Below are 21,197 nucleotides of genomic sequence, written 5' to 3'. Positions count from 1 at the left end.
CCTCTTCAGGGTCATCTTCTTGGTCTTCTTCGGGGTGGTCTTCAGGGTCGTCATCTTTAGGGTCGTCGTCGAGGAGATCCAGAGTGATTACCAAAAACCATTTCAAAAAGCTTGAAATTGGAAATGTAGCAGAAGGTACAAGAAGGCTGAGGAACTGCTGAGAACCAGCTGACGGTACTGGAACCTGGATGGTTAGCCGAAGGTACAAGAGCCAATGGAACTACCGAGGACCAGCTGATGGTACTGGAACCCGGTTACTAAGCAGGAGGTACCTGTGCCAGAAAGCACTACCAAAGGACCAGCAGATGTTGGTGGAACTCGGATACCGAGAAGGAGGCACCTCAGCCAAAGGCTCTGCCTGGAACCAGCTGACGTTACTGGAACCCAGGGGGACATATTCAAAATTGACTTCCAAAGAACCAGCTAATGGTACTGGAACTCAGATAGGCAGCAGAAGGTACACATGAAAAAAAAAGTTGCAAGGCCGCGAGTCGGCCGGAGATACCGAAACCCACAGTCCTACAGGGGGAGCTTGTCCTATTGACACTACAGAACCAGCCTTCATTTCCAGAGCCCACAGAGGAAGCACCTAAACTGCAGGCACCATAGAGTCGGCTAACCCGACCGCAACACGGCAGTATTGGAGGCAAAGTGACGTTGACACTACCCGGAAACAGCTGGCCTGCTGGAACCAGGCTGGGCAAGAGGGAGTACCCGTGTCAAAGACACTTCTGAGCAGCAACTGGCGGTGTTGGAGCCCAGGAATTACAGTAGAAACAGAGTGTAGCCAGAGGCCTAATTGGAGCAAGTTTAATATCTGTAGTAGTGCGAATGTGGACAGAGCAGGAGAAATTGCCGGACACACAGCAGGGGATCAGCTGACGTTACTGAACCCCAATAACACTGGAGCATGTGTTGACGGTGCAGACGGCACTTATGAGCAGCAACTGGCGGTGTTGGAGCCCAGGGATTACCGTTCAGGTGGTAGAAACATGAACACAACAGGAGACCTGGATACTGTTGCCAACCAATTATTTAATCTGGAAGAGGGACTGGCAAATTCCTGCGAGATCCAGGCCTTGTTCATTTTCAGAAAAGTAAGCCGATCAACGTTATCGGAGGATAGTCGCATGCGACGTTCTGTTAGTACACCACCTGCGGCACTAAAGACACGTTCCGATAATACACTAGCAGCAGGGCAAGCCAGCACCTCCAATGCATACTGGCTAAGCTCTGGCCATGTATCCAGCTCAGAGACCCAAAACTTGAAGGGGGAAGAACCGTGTGGGAGAACACTGAGAGGGCAAAACATGTAGTCTGTCACCATCTGACGGAAACGTTGCCTCCTGCTGATTGGAGCCATCTGTGATGGTGTAGACATTTGTGGCGGGGACACAAAACTTTGCCACATTTGGGCCATACTGGTCTTGCCTTGTGCTGAGGCGCTGCTTCTGCTCCCTCTTTGTGCAGAGCTTCCTCCACTGCCTCGACGCACTGAGCTGCTTTGTAAAGCACTAGCAGCACTGCTCTCGGGTGGAACGGAGAACATGATGGAATGCACCAGTGTGTCTTGGTACTCCCGCATTTTACGCTCCCGGTTCAATGGTGTTATGAGGCTTTGTAAGTTGTCCCGGTAGCGAGGGTCTAGGAGGGTGTACACTCAATCAGCCGTGTTGAGAATGTGGGCGATGCGGCAGTCATTTCTCAGGTACTGCAGCATGAAATCAACCATGTGCTGCAGACTGCTAACTGGCCAAGAAGCGCTGTCCCCTGCTTGAGGCGTCATCTCTGCCTGCTCTGCATCACCCCACCCTCGCTCTACATACTGACTACGAGAACATTGTGTACCTCCCTCCTCTGGACAGATGTCTTCCTCCTCCATTGACTCCTCCTCATCCTCCTCACAAAGTGTCCCCTGCCTAGGCTTTTGTGAGGAACCACGTTGCGCAGACTGTCCAGAAGCAGATGGCATTTGTGACTCCTCATCCTCCACCTCTTCCACAACCTCCTCCCTTAGTGCTTGCAGTGTTTTTTCAAGCAGGCAGATAAGAGGGATAGTCATGCTCACTAGTGCATCATCTGCACTCGCCATCCGCGTGGAATCATCGAAGAATTCCACCTGGTGGGTAGGTCACATAAGTTGCGATGTTCCAGAAGGTGGAATCAGCGCTGCAGAGCTGCAATGCGCGATCTTGCCATGCTGGAACGCTGCAAGTGAGCGCACTCTATGCGGACCTTGTGCAGCAGTGCATCAAGATCTGGATAGTCCCTCAAAAAACTCTGCACGACCAAGTTGAGCACATGTGCCAGACATGGGATGTGAGTGAGGTTGCCTAGGCCCATAGCTGCCACCAGATTTCGGCTATTGTCACACTACCATGCCTGGCTGGAGATTCGCTGGCACAATCCACACGTCGCTCTCCTGCTTGATGGCATTCCAGAGCTCCTGCGCTGTGTGGCTTCGATTCCCCAAAGAAATTCATTTCAATATGGCCTGTTGACATTTGGCCATGGCTGTGCTCATATCGGTCGTAACAGGTAAGCGTTCACGGGTCCATGTGGAGGTAGACTGTGACGGCTCCTGCAGTGCTGATTCAGAGGAACTGGAGTATGAGGAGGAGTCAATGTGTACAGACTGGATTCCTGCAATCCTTGGAGTTTGCAGAACACGTACAGTGCCACTCTCAAGATCTGTACCCGGCTCCACAACATTTACCCAATGGGCAGTGAGGGAAAGATATCGTCCCTGTCGATGGTTACTGGTCCACGCATCGGTGGTCAGGTGGACCTTGCTACTGACGGCGTTTAGTAGCGCATGTTTAATTTTTCCCTCCACATGTTTTTGCAGTGCAGGGACGGCTTGCCTGCTGAAATAAAAGCAGCTGGGCACGTTGTATTGTGGGACTGCCAATGCCATGAAGTTACGGAAGGTGTCAGTCTCCACCAGCCTGAATGAGACCATTTCAAGGGACAGTAGTTTTGCAATGCCAGCATTCAGAGCCTGTGCTCAGGGGGTGGTTTGCCGAGTATGGGCGCCTTTTCTCCCATGTCTGTGCTACCGATGGCTGTAGACTGGCCTGGGAGTGTGAGGATAACAGGGAACGTGGTGCTGTGGGTGGAATGACACTGTGTCTCTGTACAACAGTGCCAGAGGTTCTTCCATGGCGATCCTGTGAGGATGCCGAACCAGCTGTGTGTGAGCTGGAGGAAGAGGCTACAACACGAGCTGAAGAGGTGGTAGGTGGCGCTATAGGTTGGCCTAGGTCTTCAGTGTGTCTTTGTAACTCCACCACGTGCTTGGTTCGCACATGTTTCCACATATTTGTGGTATTGAGGTTGCTGACACTTTTCCCCTCTTTTCACTTTCTGATTACACAGTTTGCATTTGACAAAGCAAATGTCATCTGCAACTGTGTCAAAAAGGACCAGGCACTGCAAGTCTTGGGAGTGCCCGTTTTGCGTTTTGGAAGAGGCATGTTCCTAATGGGTGCTGAAGTGGAGGCTACAGGCAACCGAGTCTGCCCCCTCCCTCTCCCTCCTTTTTTGGCCATTCAGGGAATCTCGTCCTCAGAGCTGCTCCCACCACCTTCCTGTACCTCACGCCATGATGGGTCAAGGACCTCATCATCTACACTACCCTCTTCAAACTACTGCTTCTCCTGGGTAGTCTTGACAGCACAGTACACACCAGAAAGTGGCACCGGAGTCTCATCATCAGATGCGTACTGAGGTGTGCTGACCATAGGCACTGGCCAACCAGCCTCTTCAGATTCAGAGAGACAAAGCTGTTGCACATCACTGCATACTACCTCTTCTTCAAATTCTCGAAAGCTGCTTGGCTGACCCCCTCTTTCCAAGCCAACAGATTCAGAGAACAGAAGTAGAGATGGCTCCTGTCCAGGGCTCTCTGACTGCCTGGGCAGTTTGGCAGGTGGTGAAGAGACAGATGGGTGCTCTTCAGTGCTCTGGACCTGAGAGGATGTGGAACTAATTGAAGTCGATGCGTTAGCTGCCATCCATCCGACAACGGCTTCAATTTGTTCGTCCCGCAGCAGTGGGGTATGGCGAGCTCCTACAAAGCTGCGCATAAAGGACTATTCCCTGGGAAAACTGGGGGATGCTGAGTCACTGGTGCCCGCAGCAGGCACAGAATCCCCACATCCTCTCCCTGCAGAAACTCCACGCCCATGACCACGTGCCATACTCCCTGCCTTCTTCATCTTGGTAGACTGATAAAAATAGGCAGAAAAGTACTAAGGGCTTAGTGTGCTTATTCCTGAACAGCTGCTAACAGGTATAAGGCTGGTTTCACATTACCGCTTTTTAAGCACACGCACGGCCGGGGGTAGCTCCGCCCCCGAGCCGGCTCTCTGCCCGGCGTGCCCGCCCCTTGCTTGTAGCGCCGCCTCCTAGCGCACAGCGGCGCCTGCGATCGGCGCACCCTATCTTTAGCATAGGGTGCGCAGATCGTGTGCAGGCCGTGCGCTAGTTGCGCTTTGACCTGCGCTGCGCACTTTTTATGGTGCGCCGTGCGCGCCAAAATCAAACTTTTCGGATTTCAGCGTGCTCAGCGCACCGTCAAAAGTGCGCAGCGCAGGTCAAAGCGCAACTAGCGCACGGCCTGCGCACGATCTGCGCACCCTATGCTAAAGATAGGGTGCGCCGATCGCAGGCGCCGCTGTGCGCTAGGAGGCGGCGCTACAAGCAAGGGGCGGGCACGCCGGGCAGAGAGCCGGCTCGGGGGCGGAGCTACCCCCGGCCGTGCGTGCGCTTAAAAAGCGCTAATGTGAAACCAGCCTTAGAAACACTAATTTTATAAAGTGTGGACTAGACTTTAATATGAGCTAATGTGGCCTACACAACTGTAAAGTGGAGTGTTTGGTGAACTTTATTAACTTTATTTTTTTTTTTCACAAAAAGACACTGGATGTGCCCAAAGATGTAAAACCGATAGTATCACAAACTTTTTGTAGCTATTACAATGCAGGAAGGTAACCTACAATGTAATAGATGAGGCTCCAAAAAATAGGCTAATACTAATCTGGCTGGGGGTGTAGGGCACAAGCCAGCAGAAAGGCTCCTCTAGCTACTCCTATATAGTGTTTGCAAATATTCTAGCTGGATACGGATAGAACCACACTAATAGAAGAAATCTGGAAAAATGAGCAGCACTAATGCAAAAAAAAGGACAATGTATGAGGCAGTGACGCACGCTGAGTGGACTACAACCGGAGGTGGCTGCAGAACACACTACAGCGTGAGCTGCACTCACACACAGAGACCTCGCAGACAGCCGTGAACAGCGCTGCAAGGCAAAAGAAAGCTACAGCGGTTGATAAAGTAGCCTGGGTAAAGCACAATATAGCAAATCGCTAGGTCACACTGTCCCTCAGAACAGCAGCGTCCTATCCCTAACTGAATTTACAGCAGAGTGAACCCAAAATGGCGGCGGCTTTTATAGTGCATCATGACATCATTTCAGCAACCAATTACAGCCATGCCAGTAGTTACATGCCTAACATGCTCTAACAGGATGTGCCCACATTTCTTAAGATCCTCATTGGCTGAATAAAATCAAACTGGCTCATTGCATTATGAGAACTTCCGATTCCGGTATTCGATATACTAAAAGTATCGGAATTCCGATACCGTGAATATCGCCCCATACCTGATATTGCAGTATCGGAATGCTTAACAGTCAGGATATGTTGGTATCTGTGCCACTACAATACAAAGTATAGGTTGGATCATAGTCTGCAGTAAACCTGCTAATGATATCTATATGTATGCAAACCACTTTTTTTTTTTTCTCTTGCCATGAATGTTGTATCTCGGGTCCTTCATTGACCTGATTGTAGTTTCAAGTTGATTGAGCATTGTTACTCATCTGTGTTAACAATTGGCATTAAAAAGAAGTATCTATTGCAGCAGTTTTTTGAAAAAAGTCTGCATGCTTAGAAACCACTTCCAATACCATCATTCTTGTGGCAGCAATATGTAACATTCTTTATCATATGTGTTATATGTGGCTGTTTTTTTTTCCTGATTATCAGTTGTGGGGTTACACACCGTGTCAGGATATGTTAGTATCTGTGCCACTACAATACAGAGTATAGACTGGATTATAATCTACAGTAAACCTGCTAATTGTATCTATATGTGTGCATACCAATTTTTTTTTTCTTTCTGCCATTAATGCGTTGTATCTCGGGTCCTTCATTGACCTGATTGTAGTTTTAAGTTGGTCTAGCATCGGTACTCATCTGTGTCATTAACCCCTTTCTGACATCAGACATACTATCCCATCCATGGGACCCGGGCCCCTATGCCCATGGACGGGATAGTACGTCTAGCGCGATCAGCGGCGCCCACGTGGTGAGCGCCGCTGATCGCGGCCAGGTGTCAGCTGATTGTGCCGGGTGTCAGCTGTGATAATGTGTCAGGGGCGGTCATGGACTGCCCCCGACACGTTAACCCCTTGCACACCGCGATCAAACATGATCGCGGTGTACCGGGGGTTAAAGGGAAGCATCGGGAGGGAGGGGGCTCCCTCCGTGCTTCCCTGAGCCCCCCACGGCAGCGCAATGTGCAGCGCTGCTGCGGGGGGCTCCTTCCCTGCAGGCCCCCGAATCCAAGATGGCGACGGGGGCCTGCAGGGAGCCGGCTTCCTCAGTGCCTGCAAAGCGCAGACATGAGGAAGTCTGGATCTGTGATGTGACAGATCAGCGATCTGTCACAGGACAGTGATGTCCCACCTGGGACTATGTAATAAAGTTAAAAAAAAAGTGTTAAAATAATTTAAAAAAAAATAAAAAAAAATAAAAATCGCCAAATAAATTAGAAAAAAAAAAAAAAAAATCCCCCATAAATCCATTTTTTGGAAGTAAAAAAAAATAAATAAAAGTACACATATTAGGTATCGCCGCGTCCGTAGCGACCTGCCCTATAAAACTGTCCCTTTAGTTAACCCCTTTAGCGAACCCCTTAAAAAATAAAAAACGAAGGAAAAAAATATTTATTATCATATCGTCAAACAAAAAGTGCAATAACGCGCGATCAAAAAGACGCACATAAATATCCATGGTACCGCTGAAAACGTCATCTTGTCCCGCAAAAAACAAGCTGCCATACAGCATCATCAGGGAAAAAATAAAAAAGTTATAGCTCGCTGAATAAAGTGATGCAAAATAATTATTTTTTATATAAAATAGTTTTCATTGCATAAAACCGACAAAACATAAAAAAAAGACCTAAATGAGGTATCGCTGTAACCGTACTGACCCGAAGAATAAAACCGCTTTATCAATTTTACCGCATGCGGAACAGTGTAAACGCACCCCCCCCAAAAGAAATTCATGAAACGCTGGTTTTTGTTAATTCTGCGTCCCAAAAAAAAAATCGCAATAAAAAGCGATCAAAAAATGTCACGTGCCCGAAAATGGTACCAATAAAAACGTCAACTCGTCCCGCAAAAAAATAAGACCTCACATGACTCAGTGGGTCAAAATACGGAAAAATTATAGCTCTCAATATGTGGTGATGCAAAAACTATTTTTACAATAAAAAGCGTCTTTTAGCGTGTGACAGCTGCCAAACATAAAAACCGCCATAAATAGTAAATCAAACCCCCCCGTCATCACCCCCATAAAATAAAATTTATTTATTTCCATTTTCCCATTAGGGTTAGGGCCAGGGCTAGGGTTAGGGCTAGGGCTAGGGTTAGGGCTGAGATTAGGGTTAGGGGTGTGTTGGGGTTCGGGTTGGAGTTAGAATTGGGGGTTTCCACTGTTTGGGCACATCAGGTGCTCTCCAAATGCAACATGGCGTCTGATCTCAATTCCAGCCAATTCTGAGTTGAAAAAGTCAAATGGTGGTCCTTCCCTTCCAAGCTCTGCCATGCGCCCAAACAGTGTTTTACCCCCACATGTAGGGTATCAGCAAAACAACTTTTGTGGTCCAATTTCTCCTGTTACCATTAGGAAAATAAAAAATTGGGGACAAAAATATCATTTTTGTGGAAAAAAATGATTTTTTTTATTTTCACGCCCGGGCGTTATAAACTTCTGTGAAGCACTTGGGGGTTCAAAGTGCTCACTACACATCTAGATAAGTTCCGTGGGTGGTCTAGTGTCCAAAATAGGGACACTTGTGGGGAGTTTCAATAGTTTAGGTACATCAGGGGCTCTCCAAACGCACGACACCCGCAGACCATTCCATCAAAGTCTGCATTCCAAAACGTCACTACTTCCTTTCCGAGCACCGATGTGTGCCCATATAGTAGTTTTCTCCCACATATGGGGTATCAGTGTACTAAGGACAAATTGGACAATAACTTTTGGGGTCCAATTTCTCCTGTTACCCTTGGGAAAATAAAAAAATTGGGGACTAATTGATCATGTTTGTGGAAAAAATACGATTTTTTTATTTTCATGCCCGGGCATTATAAACTTCTGTGAAGCTCTTGGGGGTTCAAAGTGCTCACTACACATCTAGATAAGTTCCTTAGGGGGTCTAGTTTCCAAAATGGGGTCATTTGTGGGGGGTTTCCACTGTTTTGGTACATCAGGGGTTTTCCAATCGCGACATGGTGTCCGATCTCAATTCCAGCCAAAAACGTCAAATGGCGCTGCTTCCCTTCCGAGCTCTGCCATGCACCCAAATAGTGGTTTACCCCCACATGTGGGGTTCAGCGTACTCAGGACAAATTGCACAATAACTTTTAGGGTCCTGTTACCCTTGGGAATATAAAAATTGGGGATGAAAAGATTATTTTTGTGGAAAAAATGATTTTTTAATTGTACCGCTGTACGTTATAAACTTCTGTGAAGCCCTTGTGGGTTCAAAGTTCTCACCACATATCTAGACAAGTTCCTTGGGGGGGGTCTAGTTTCCAAAATGGGGTCACTTGTGGGGGGTTTCCACTGTTTAGGTACATCAGGGGCTCTCCAAACGTGACATAGCGTCCGATCTGAATTCCAGCCAATTTTGCATTGAAAAAGTCAAACAACGCTCCTTCCCTTCTGAGCTCTGCCATGCGCCGAAACAGTGTTCCCCCCTACATATCAGGTATCAGCGTACTCAGGACAAATTGCACAATAACTTTTGCAGTCCAATTTCTCTTGTTACCCTTGGTAAAATAAAAAAAATTGAACCTGAAGTATTTTTTTTTGTGAAAAAAAGTTAGATGTTCATTTTTTTTTAGATATTCAAAAAATTCCTGTGACGCACCTAAAGGGTTAATAAACTTCTTGAATGTGGTTTTGAGCACCTTAAGGGGTGCAGTTTTTAGAATGGTGTCACTTTTTGGTATTTTCTATCATATAGACCCCTCAAAGTGACTTCAAATGTGATGTGGTCCGTAAAAATAAAATGGTGTTGCAAAAATGAGAAATCGCTGGTCAATTTTTAACCCTTATAACTTCCTAACAAAAAAAAATTTTGGTTCCAAAATTGTGCTGATGTAAAGTAAACATGTGGGAAATGTTACTTATCAAGTTTTTTGTGTGCTGTATCTCTGTGATTTAAGTGCATAAAAATTCAAAGTTGGAAAATTGCGAAATTTTCAAAATTTTTGCCAATTTTCTGTTTTTTTCACAAATAAACGCAAGTTATTTGTATGAAATTTTACCACTATCATGAAGTACAATATGTCATGAGAAAACAATGTCAGAATCACCGGGATCCATGGAAGCGTTCGAGTTATAACCTCATAAAGGGACAGTGGTCAGAATTCTAAAAATTGGCCCGGTCATGAACGTGCAAACCACCCTTGGGGGTGAAGGGGTTAACAATTGAAATTAAAAAGCAGTATCTATTGCAGCAGTTTTTTTAACACAGTCTGCATGCTTAGAAACCACTTCCATTTTATACACGTAGTTAATGATGGGGTTATAATTTCTTTTGGGCAATATCATGCAGCATTTTTTGTCACATTTGAAATGTGGCATTGTTGGTCTTTTTGTTGCTATTGGAAAGAGTGTGAACATACACTGCATGCTTATAAAACACTGATTTAATCAACATTAGGCTTTTCCTACAGTGATCGGATCTGAGTTGGTTCTAATAGTTTTCTTAGCACCATTTTTTCATCTACACCAACTATTAGTTGGCAGTGTAAGCAGTATCTAATTTCTGTAGCAACTTTTGAAATTTAGTCTGGATGCCAAGAGACTACAGTCTATTTTTGCAAACCAAGGGCCCAAACCCCTGGAGTATTGTTATCCTTTGACCACATTGTGAAATTATGTCAATCGTCACCAATTGCCTATTGTGTTCATTTTTGTTTTTAATTGGGGTCTAGGGTCCTCTTAGATATAGGATCGTCTATTTCTATTGATAGGGGTTCCTTTAGGACATCGGGTAGGAGGATTCCCCAAGTGGCTGCAGGGAATATAGGGCTCCCAGGGCCAGCCATTGTGGAGCGGGGGCGCCACAACATTCCCCCCTAGGGTGCCAACCTCCGCAGCCAGGAAGGCGACAGCCTAGTTGACGTAAGAGGGACTTCTAGCTTACCCATTTTTAATTGGTAATTTTGGAACATGGTTTGTTTTTGTTTGTGCACTTTTTTTGGTGTGAACCATTGCATATGGTTTTTTAATCAATAAAGATAATTTGTAGGGATATATATGATTTAACAATTGCTTCAATAGTCCCCTTAGGAGACTTAAAGCTGCAATCATCCACTCGCCTATGCTACACATAGCAGGGCTTCGGCCCTGCTATGTGCAGCATAAACCATGATGTCCTATGAACACCGGCCATAGGAGATTCACAATTATAGGCATGGGGCTCTAATGCAGTCTTTCAGCAGTCATGACAATCCATCCGCCATGCACTACATCTCAGGACTCCTTCACACATCCTGATATTTCCGGTGCTGGATAAACCAGTTTTGGTGTTATCTGTGTCCGTCTGACATCTAGGGGCCATCCAAGTGTCATTCGTGTTTACGTGTCTGTGGTCCATGTGCACAATCCATGCGACACGTACTAGAATAGAATGCAAAACCAAAATGAAATATGTTTAGGTGTTGAAGTTGTGCAAAAATATAGATTGATATTAGGTAGATAGATGGATTACTGTGAGATATATAATTAGTGCCCTGCTATCTATCCCATATGTGACGCTGAGTCACTACTCACGGGCAAGATGTGAGACAGAGTAGTCTGGAGGTCCAAGGTCAGATACCAGGAGGGCTTGTAGTACAGAGGGGTAAGACAAAGGTGTGGTCAGGTAACAGTCTGGGGTAAAATGCAAGGAGGGTACGTCAAAACCAGGGAGTACAACAAATGGATAGTCAGAGGCCAAGTCCGGGGTCAGATACAGGACTTAATTCAGAGATCTTCAAAAATGAGAAGTGATAATCCAATAAATAATCACAAAAGAGCTGAGGTTATCAACAAGATCAGAAGTCAGACACAGAGCAAGCACACACACCTTACTAAAGCAAAGCTACAACTGACAATCTGATGCTCACAGCAAGCCAGCTAAATACCTTGCAAATCATTTGAGGATGGGAGGTACCTGGGGATCTTTTCCAGGCTAGACCAGATTGACAGCCCTGCTGCTCAATTAAAATGCTGACCGCCCTGCACACCCCAGTATCAGATTGGATGACTGGACTGTCACTCACAAAACTGACAGTCCAGTACACTCCAGATTCTATAGGATGGCTGAGCTGTCAATCACAGTGTCACTAGGCCACAGCCAGTGATGAATCCGTGACACCATATTTATCTATTGTGATACCGTGCCCGGCATTGTTGTAAATGGCAGGAATGTGTCACAGAGGAGGTGATCCTCTGCAATGTAAGCCTGTAATGTTGCTCTAGGACCTGTAGTTCCACGAGTGTTGTTTTGTTTATACTAGGGGGGCTTACAGGGTTAGACAGAGAACTGGGTGGGACTGGCTAACCACACACCTCCCACCTATGGGGTTGGTTACAGCTACATAATGTGACCATGGTTTGGGTCTCATGTTTGGTGTGTAAGGTCCTGGAAGGCCTGTGTTTTGGAAGGTCTTATGTGTGGACGGACTTCCTGAATAGCACATGGAGAGGCCATGTACCTGGATGGTTGCTGTGTTGGAAGGTCCCATGAGAGGACTGGATTCCTGGAGAGCACAGGGTGAGACCATGTGTGTGCAGAGTCTGTGACGGAACTGCGTTGGGGAAGCTACGGACCTTCTGAGGGTCTGAAACGGTTGGCAGTGCCCTGGTTGCAAGGACGGTGATCCCAGTAAGGCAGTTTCCCCAGAAGCTAGGACTGATGAGGAGTCAGCACATGGAGCAGGAGCTCATGTAAGGTAATTCCACAGGAGTTAGGGGTTATGGGCAGACAAGTAACTGCCATTGGAACAGACTGTTTGTGCTTGTTATCATGGGTAACCACACAGTTCTTTAACATGGATGTTAATGAACTGTGTGGTCACCCACGGTAACTGAACGAAGTGAGGTCCAGCATGTTTAGAGACTGCAATCTAATGTCATGTGGCATGGACTAAAGTTGTGAGAGACATTGGTACGGCGTGTGGTTGCCCATGGTAACTTGATAAAGAGAAGTCCGGTGTGTTTAGTGACTGCGAGTAAAGTCGTGAGTTGTGAAGTGCTATGGACTAAGCGAGGTCTGTGACATATATTACATGGCCTACAGAGGTTTATGAGTGCTTAATAAACCGCATAGACTGTTTGAATAAAAAAAAGTGCCCGAGTGCCTTAATCCTGTTGCCAAGCGAGTGTCCCCCAACACATGCAGTAAGTCCTGTCTTACACTATCTGTCTGTCTGTCTATCAATAACTTTGCATATCTTTAACATCTAAACTTCTGTCATTTCTATTCTGCATTCTATTCTGGTACGTGGCACACAGATGTCACACTTTGTCATCTGTGTGCATTGACATCCGTGCTGCTGGAAAAAAATGGACGTGTCTACATGTGGGTCACACGGAGAGGTGCGCAACCCCATAAAATATAATGGGTGTGCGTGAGTAATTGTCTCTGATACATGTGAAAAATGACACTACACATACCGGAAACACTGACGTGTAAAGGGGGCATCAGGCACCCTTCGTATGTTCGTGATTCCAGTACGTGTGGCATCAGTTTTTTTCACAGATACCACATGTACCCATTATAACTTATGATGATCTTCACATGTCTGGTTTTTTACAAGCAGCAGTGCTGAAAAGAGCCAATAAAAGTATATGGCTGCGTGTGAAACACGTAGAGAAGAAGGATGGCATCCACATGTGATCCATGTGCCATCCGTGTTCTGTATGTGTTTAACATTGCAAAGCATAGGAGAAGTTTTGGAACTGATTTTTCTTAAGCCATATCAGAAAAAAACGATTGCACGCCGATCCAAAACCCTGAAGACACACTGATCCAAAATACTGATGACACCGGTACCGGTTTTTCTGGTACCGGTATTATAGGAACGTGTGAATGGGCCTCAGCTGCAGCAGAAAGCTCACTGGTAACAGGTTGTGCGTAGTGGTAACACATTCTCATAATCTCAGGAGGGAAGGGTAAAATGAATGCCTCCTGAACTTTGGCTAAAGCCTCACTCACACTTGTGTATAGATCAGTCCCATTCTCATCCAGGAAAGTATGACTATTTTCTCTTACTTGTCATCCGTGTGTTGTCCGAGTGCTGTCCGTATACAATCTGTTTTTTACTGAGCAGCTATTAATCCTTTACAGGACCATTTACAGTCTCTTATGCTACAGAACTGTAATATAGCTGCAAAAATTGGAAGCCGTACTGATGGTCTGTATGGCAGGCAATTTTTTTCCTCACTGTCGGGTTTTGGAGTGAAATCGCATCATATTGCGATTGATTGTTTTCCCATGACGAATACAGCTAAAAAAAAAAAAAAATACACAGACCTGCGCTGCCTCATTAAGTAAGTGATAAAAAATCAGATTGCACTCGTCCAATTTATACACAAGTGTGAATGAACCCAAAGAGGCAAAGTTCAAGTTAGGCTAAGTGCACACGTTGCAGAAAATTTCTGCTCAAAAACCTGACTCCCTTTACAGAAACCGCACCTATTTTTCCACGGCAGTTTTTGCGTGTTTTTTGCGCGGTTTTGATGCGTTTTTGATGCGTTTTTTTCCGCAGCGGTTTCAAAACGCATGGAAGAAGCCAAAAACGCGGAAAAATCAGCAAAATTAATTAGCATGCTGCGTTTTTTTTACCGCAATGCGTTTTTTTCGCGGTGAAAACACATCAATGTGCACAAAAAGTGCAAAATGCATAGAAATGACTGGGAAGCTTATTTTTAGTGGTTTATAGCAGTTTTATAGTGAAAACCGCTAAAAAAACGGTGTGTGAGAACACAGCCTTACTGTGATAATAAGGATTTATAGTAGAATGGATTAATCACTTTTTATGTAGTATGCTGAAGCATAAGGGTGTGTGCACGCGTTGCGGATTCTGCTGTGGTGTACAGTACCATTTAAGTCTATGCAAAATGAAAAACGCAGTGCACACGGTGTGGATTTTTCCGTGCGAATTTGCTGCGGTTTTAAATCCGCAGCATGTCACTTCTTTGTGTGGATTCCGCAGCGGTTTAGCACCTGCTTCATCACCAGGTGTCAAACCGCAGGCAAATCCGAACTAGATCCGCAGATAAAACGCAGGTCATTTGACCTTCGGATTTAGACAAATCTGCATGGAAAAATCCGCAGCAGAATCCGCAACGTGTGCACATACCCTAAGGGTTGTAGGTGGAGGGCGCTTTCCAAAACCATTGCATCCAAAACCATCTTGTTTTATGATTCTGGGGGATTCTGTTTTCAAGAAATAGAAATAGCTTTGAATGTATATTCTACCAGTTTTCTTTTGTTCTTTTTAAGGAAAATCTGGCAAAAAGTTTTTATTCTGTAATCTGAGAGTAGCATGATATAGGAGTAGAAACCATGATTCCAGGGATGTATCACTTACTACTCTGGTTGCTGAAGTTTTGATAATCACAGTTTTTTTCTGCTACAGATCTAAGGGTGTGTGCAGACGCTGCGGAATCCGCTGCGGATTAATCCGCACGGATTTTGCAAAAACCGCAGGTCAAAAGACCTGCGGTTTATCTGCGGTTTTGCCTGCGGTTTGGTCCTGCGGATTCACCATCTCCACAATGGTGGAGATAGGAACCCACTGCGGATTCCGCAGAAAGAATTGACATGTCAATTCTTTCTGCGGTTTCAAAACCGCAGAAAATCCGCGCAGATTTTTCCGCAACGTCTACACAGCGGGTTTTTTTTACCATTCATTTGAATGGTACTGTACACCGCAGCTAAAACTGCTGCGGGTCCGCAGCGGCCAAAACAGCTGCGGAAACGCAGCGGAATCCGCAGCGTGTGCACATACCCTAACAGTTCTCTGAATGCAAAACTCTTTATAACCCCGGCCACACCACTGATTGGCTGTGTTCTGTGACATTGATTGTTTTCTGCCTTTGTACAATCAGTGATGGGGATGGGTTACACAGAGCAGGAGGACTACATAACAGGAGATTCCTAGTCCTCTACTGATCATCTCCTGCTGATAAAATACGGATTTTATTGAAACTAAAACAAGCAGGCCAGTAAGTTACACATCGCTGGAACCAGGGTCTCTGCCCCTACATCATGTTGGTCTAAGATTAAATAGCAAAATCCTATTAAGATTCCCTTTAACTGGTATAAATAATACCTGGAAAACCACCTGAAAGTAGAAACATATGTCCGCTAATACAACAAAGATTTATATACTTATAAAGGGCCATCTTATTCCACAGCTCTTTATAGACTTTGTCATATACAGTATATCCCATTTGTATGTTGGTCCAAATAATCACTTTGCAGCATTTCGAAAGGTAATATTCTCTTACCGCATTGGTATCGATACCATTGTTCATTGCCCATGTTGTCTGGACATACTCTAACATGCGCTGTTTTAGAGGTTTGGGAATCCCATGAATGCGGATGTAATCCCGTAGATCCCGCGTACGGCTGTGGTACAGGAATCTCCTTGCATAGAGACGCTGGATAATTGCTGTGACATTTCCAAACACCAGAGCATGCATCAGGGCTGGTGAGAAGAAAAGATTAATTGTTAAAGACCACTACAGTATGAAGTGATGAAGTAAGTAGCGAAAGATCACATTTTTCTATATCTCTTTACTATTCATTTACATGGCGCCAACACAAACTTGCTACATTTTAATTTGTCAGTATTAGGATTTTAATATAGTTAGTATTTGTTTATGACTATGGCAGAACACTGAACTGCCGAGAAGAAACCAATCAGGCTTGAGAAGAACTTACAAACTTCCTAAAGATGGTACCACCAAGTAAAAGGGAACACTTATTTTATTTGCTTATTGTTTGCTATGGGGATTAGAACTTACAGGCAGATACTTGCTAATTACCTGTCTGCTCTTCCTGACACCTATCTCTGCTGACTCAGCTCCTGCTGGCGATTCTGATGATTCTTTTCACATCACGTCACGTCACCAAAGCAGCTCTTCTTCCAGTCTGCTCTGCTAAGGCCCCTTTCACACTTCCGTTTTTTACAATCAGTCAAAATCCGCCAGGTTTTGAAAAAAACGGATCCGCAATTTTTTTTTGCGGATCCGTTTTTTTTCCCATTGAGTTGCATTACTGGCGGATCTTGACTGATGGTCATCCGTTGGATCCGATTTTGTGAGGATCCGCCAAATTTTTTTTCATCCGCCGGCATGCCTGGACGGACCATGCAACGTTTTTATTGTGGTTGGATCCGCATTTTCCAGTGCGCATGCCCGGAGAAAGGCAGTCAGGGAGAAAATTAACCCTGAAATCCTTTCTGGCGGAGGAAAAAAAATTCTGTCGCTCTCTCTCGGCCAGCAGTTCCTTTAAATTTCCTCATTTTGTGGATCCGTCAAAAAACGGTTCCTGTGGCATCCGTTCACATCAGTTAGGAACGGATCCGCTTGTCCGCCTTTTTGGCGGATTTTAACTGACACGAAAAACTGAAGTGTGAAAGAGGCCTAACAGGGCATCACTGCCAACATCATATTGATTAACCGCTGGCTCCCCGCAGTTATGCTGTGGGGAGCCGGCTTTCAACCAGCATGACATTGGCAGTCACACTCCATGTGCAGAGTAGAAGAGAAGGAGCTGCTCTGTTTTTTTGATGTCACCGGCCTGTATGTTCTTAGCCCCATAGGAAAAAGTAACCAACATCTTGAATAACCCCTTTAAGCATGTAGCAAACATTTTTGGCATTTACACGTAATGAAACATTTACAAGGTCTTGAAAAAGAACTAATAGATTACTAAATGTTACCCAGTACTTATACACTGGATACATGCAGCACACATGTCACACTCAAATTGGATTCAAACAAAAAAGGAAGCACACTGTAGCGCCATAACATGCAAACATGAAAAATGAAAATTGAATTGCATTACTGCATTAGAAGTATGAAAAATTGAGAAAGTTTAGAGCATAAAATGGCCAAGTTATGTGTACCTGGAAGCCACGGTAAGGCATTTCTCGTTTTCCAGGACCCTATCTAATGCCAATCCTCTCTTAGACTGAAGTCTTCATCTGAATGGGAACCTATGTAAATCCTATGTTTTGACTGAAGTCTATATCTCTGTGGAGGGGTGGTGGCCCTGCTTTAATTAAAAATGTCTGCAGCTAACGGGTGGAGTGCTCAGTCAGAAGGTTAATGAATACAAATTTCAAAAACTGACCATCACATCCAAGCATAAGCATAGTGTGAACAGGTGCTTAACCTAGAGTCACCAACTCATATACATTCAAACAAAAAAGGAAGCACACTGTAGCGCCATGTTCACATCTTCATTTAACCCTAACAACACCAAAGCATCAGTTTTGATATCAGATAATGCATGAATCCCAAAGGGCCTATAATACATGGGGTTTCCCCTGAATAGCTCCTCAGGGACACAAACATTTAAGCCCCTAGATAAAATTGACAAATGTGAGTCATTGAGAACATGGCAAGACAAATGAACAACAGTAATGTTCACTAATGTCCCTGTTGTAACGGTCTCCATGAGACTTGCTTCCTTTTGCGCTGGCCGCTGTTTTCTCCTTCTCCCTCCTCTGCGCCTAAAGGGGCCTCTGCTGAGCGCTGTGTTGCACCCACTAGTTTGGGTGAAGCTACTATGTCTTCATTAGCACTAGAGTCTGAGTCAGTGGTGAGGTAATCCTTTTTATTGTTATTTTGAAATTTGGCATTTTTTCCTTTTTGAATTCTCTTCTTATAAGGACGTTGATTTTTAAAGGAAGATTTATTTTTATGCCATGAAAAAAATCTGTCCCAATTCATAATCGCTCTTGTCACGAATAAACTTTTTTGTTGTTTGATCTCTGTTTGCAAAACAATCAATTTGCTGTCCAGTATTTTATTCAGTGTGGACCACTGGTTCTCCGTTAATCTGGATTTTAATTCATCTTTGGTTTTACTCAGATCAAATTTGACTTTTTCATAATTACAAATATTCTGTTGTAGCACCAAATTCAGTAGATCTTGTGAGCACATCAATAAAATTTTTCCCACTCGTGGGTGAAATGCACATTGTCCTGAAATTGAGACATGGGTTTTAAACCCCTCCGATCTCGAGGAACTCTGCCACAATCTATATAGGATTTTAATGAGTTGTTAGTCCAAAATAAATTAATTTCTCTTTCTGCTATATCATACAACTTGTGCTCCAAAGATTTTGTGCTGAGAGATTGAACACTGTCCATGTCTTCACACTTCAAAAAATAAGTGGATACATTCTCCCGGCCTGCTAGTAAACCATGAGACAAGGGTAAGGCCGCTTTCACACTTCAGGCTTTCGGTATCCGGCATGGTGCGGCGCAAAACCGGACTGCTGGATCCGGCGCCTGTTACGACCAGATTCGGCTTTTTCCCCTGCTGTATCATTGCTGCTGCATTGCGCCGGATGGCAATGCGGCACGTCCGTTTTTCTCCGGATCCGGAGAAAATAGCCGGTCCGGCGTCTGGAAAAACGTTGCATGCAACGTTTTTTCCCAATGCCGGACCGGTTTTTCGCACTGCGCATGCCCGGAAACCTTCTCTGCCAGGAATATATCCGGCAGAAAGAAGGATCCGGTGTCTGCGTATGCAGTCGGATCCGGTAGTCCGGTTTTTCGCCGCCCCATGCCGGATACCGAAAGCCTGAAGTGTGAAAGCAGCCTAAGGCGTCTGACTCCATGAGGGAAGCCAGCTGGGTGTGTATACACCATAGTGTGGAGTTTCAATCAGGTGGATTAATTATAAGCAGCGTGCTCAAAATAGAACCACAGTCTGAATAAAGTCCAAAGAAGAGAAACAGATTCGGCACCGCTGCACCACCGTGGTCTCTTAAATTATGAACGCCACATACCCCAAGGAACGGGTGCTCAATCCTGAAGAAATATAACAAAATCCAGTGGCACAATGACAGAAAAAAGGATGGCACTCACCGTTACCAAAAGTAATCTGTTTCTCTTCTTTGGACTTAAATATATGTGAAGCGACTAAGGACACAGATGTGTTTCAAGGTGTCCATGGTGAATTTCTAACTGCGGACTGTGTGTAGAGTTCTATACTACACAGCACAGTATGTTAGATGTATTATTCTATCACGATTATTGATTGCTCTTCTGAGCACTACCACTTCAGAGGAAGCTATTAATACACAAATTGGGCCATAATCCACCAACCAGCACATGCAGACACATACGCCCACGCACACGTATGAACATGCCGTCTCCATAGAAATGTCCCACGCTTGTCCCACACACACAAAGCTCAGAAATCTGCCCACTTCTGAAAATTTCCAATCAACAAGGATTTAGAAACAGAAAAAAAAAATATAGAAATAACGACAGCTAGTGTAAAGAAGACAGTGAACATGTATAACTAATGAGATCTCACACAGCGCTCGCACTCATGGTATGGTAAAAATACATATTGTCTGAATCTGAATATTTTAGCTACAAGAAGTATTCCGATCTTCATACAAGGTAAAGACAAGATTTGTGGGTTAAATGGAACACCGGTAATAAAAGCCACCCACGTAAGTTACAAAGCAACTTGTAATTGAAAAATGAAAAGCGACATGGGAAATTTATAATGCACGTATACATAGAAGCCACTAGCATAATGTCTAGTAGGATGGATAGATTATGTTTGTATAGACATATTTAACAGTGCAATATTTATCTGTCTAATTACAATGAGCCCAATACCCTTTGTCTGTTACGTCTCTACAGCATAGAGCAGTATTAGACTTATTGCACCTTCCTTCATTCCTTCTCCACATTATGATCTGTTTCCCTTTATATCCAACCCTTCAATACGGAGTTTTACATAAATTAATATTTATTTATTTAGTAAAATCTGCTCACACATCTGCTCTAGTGTTTGGCTGTAGTTCTTCCTGCTGACACTGGGATCTGTCAAACAAGGCTTGAAAGTCAGCCGCCAGCCCGGTGATTCACCACAACTAAAATAGTCACAGGTCCATCAAGTCAATTGTGGATTCAATAGGAGACGAAAATCACAAAAGGCAGATGCTGCTTGTCCCATACTGAGGGAAAAAGTATTTATCAATTTTAAATATAAAAATAAATTTCTGAATTACCTTCCATCTCTAGAAATCTAAGTGCCCATAACCTGCAATATTACATTTTTATGAAAGGCATCCAGGTTTTTCTTGAACTTGTTCTGTGAATTAATCATCACAGTGTGTGTCAAACAGTTCCTAAGTCTCACTGCTCTTACTGTAAAGAATCCCAGACTGTAATAATCGTGAATCCTGTGTGCTAGGCATCAAGGATTCCCCTGTCGCAAATTTTAATATCATAGATGATTTATTTTTGCTGCTTATTATCACATATATGTACATAATCGTATTGTTGATCGCATGTGTAGAATCGACACCTGAGCTACTTTCACATGCAGCTGATGCAGGCTATATTAAATAGCTGTCATCTGTCACTAACAGCCGTGGTTGGAGATGATCTCTGACAGCAGCATTTAAATGAGATATGCGCCAATACATGCGCTGTCTGTTTAGCCTTTGCTGGTTATTAAAAAGGGGTGACTCCCCCAAAAATTGTTGTGGTGTCACCCTTATTTTAATAACCAGAAAAGGCTAAACACACAGATGTGCATTAATATTAATAGGCTGGGTGGGGGTCATGGATA

At 44.5% G+C, this 21,197-nt stretch overlaps 1 protein-coding gene across 3 annotated transcripts in view; it reads right to left on the bottom strand.

The window, feature by feature from the left end:
* The window catches only part of KCNH3 (potassium voltage-gated channel subfamily H member 3), a 184,186-nt gene that overhangs the window by 20,180 nt on the left and 142,809 nt on the right, over positions 1 to 21,197 (bottom strand). For all 3 annotated transcript variants that reach the window (XM_073563458.1, XM_073563457.1, XM_073563459.1), the window contains one exon: positions 15,870 to 16,069. In XM_073563458.1, coding sequence (XP_073419559.1) covers positions 15,870 to 16,069 — 200 coding nt within the window. The remainder of the gene's footprint in view (positions 1 to 15,869; positions 16,070 to 21,197) is intronic.

Source organism: Dendrobates tinctorius, unplaced genomic scaffold, assembly GCF_039654945.1.
Source record: "Dendrobates tinctorius isolate UK_male_01 unplaced genomic scaffold, ASM3965494v1 ptg000388l, whole genome shotgun sequence".
Taxonomy (NCBI): domain Eukaryota; kingdom Metazoa; phylum Chordata; class Amphibia; order Anura; family Dendrobatidae; genus Dendrobates; species Dendrobates tinctorius.
This window is presented reverse-complemented; position numbering and strand designations above follow the sequence as displayed.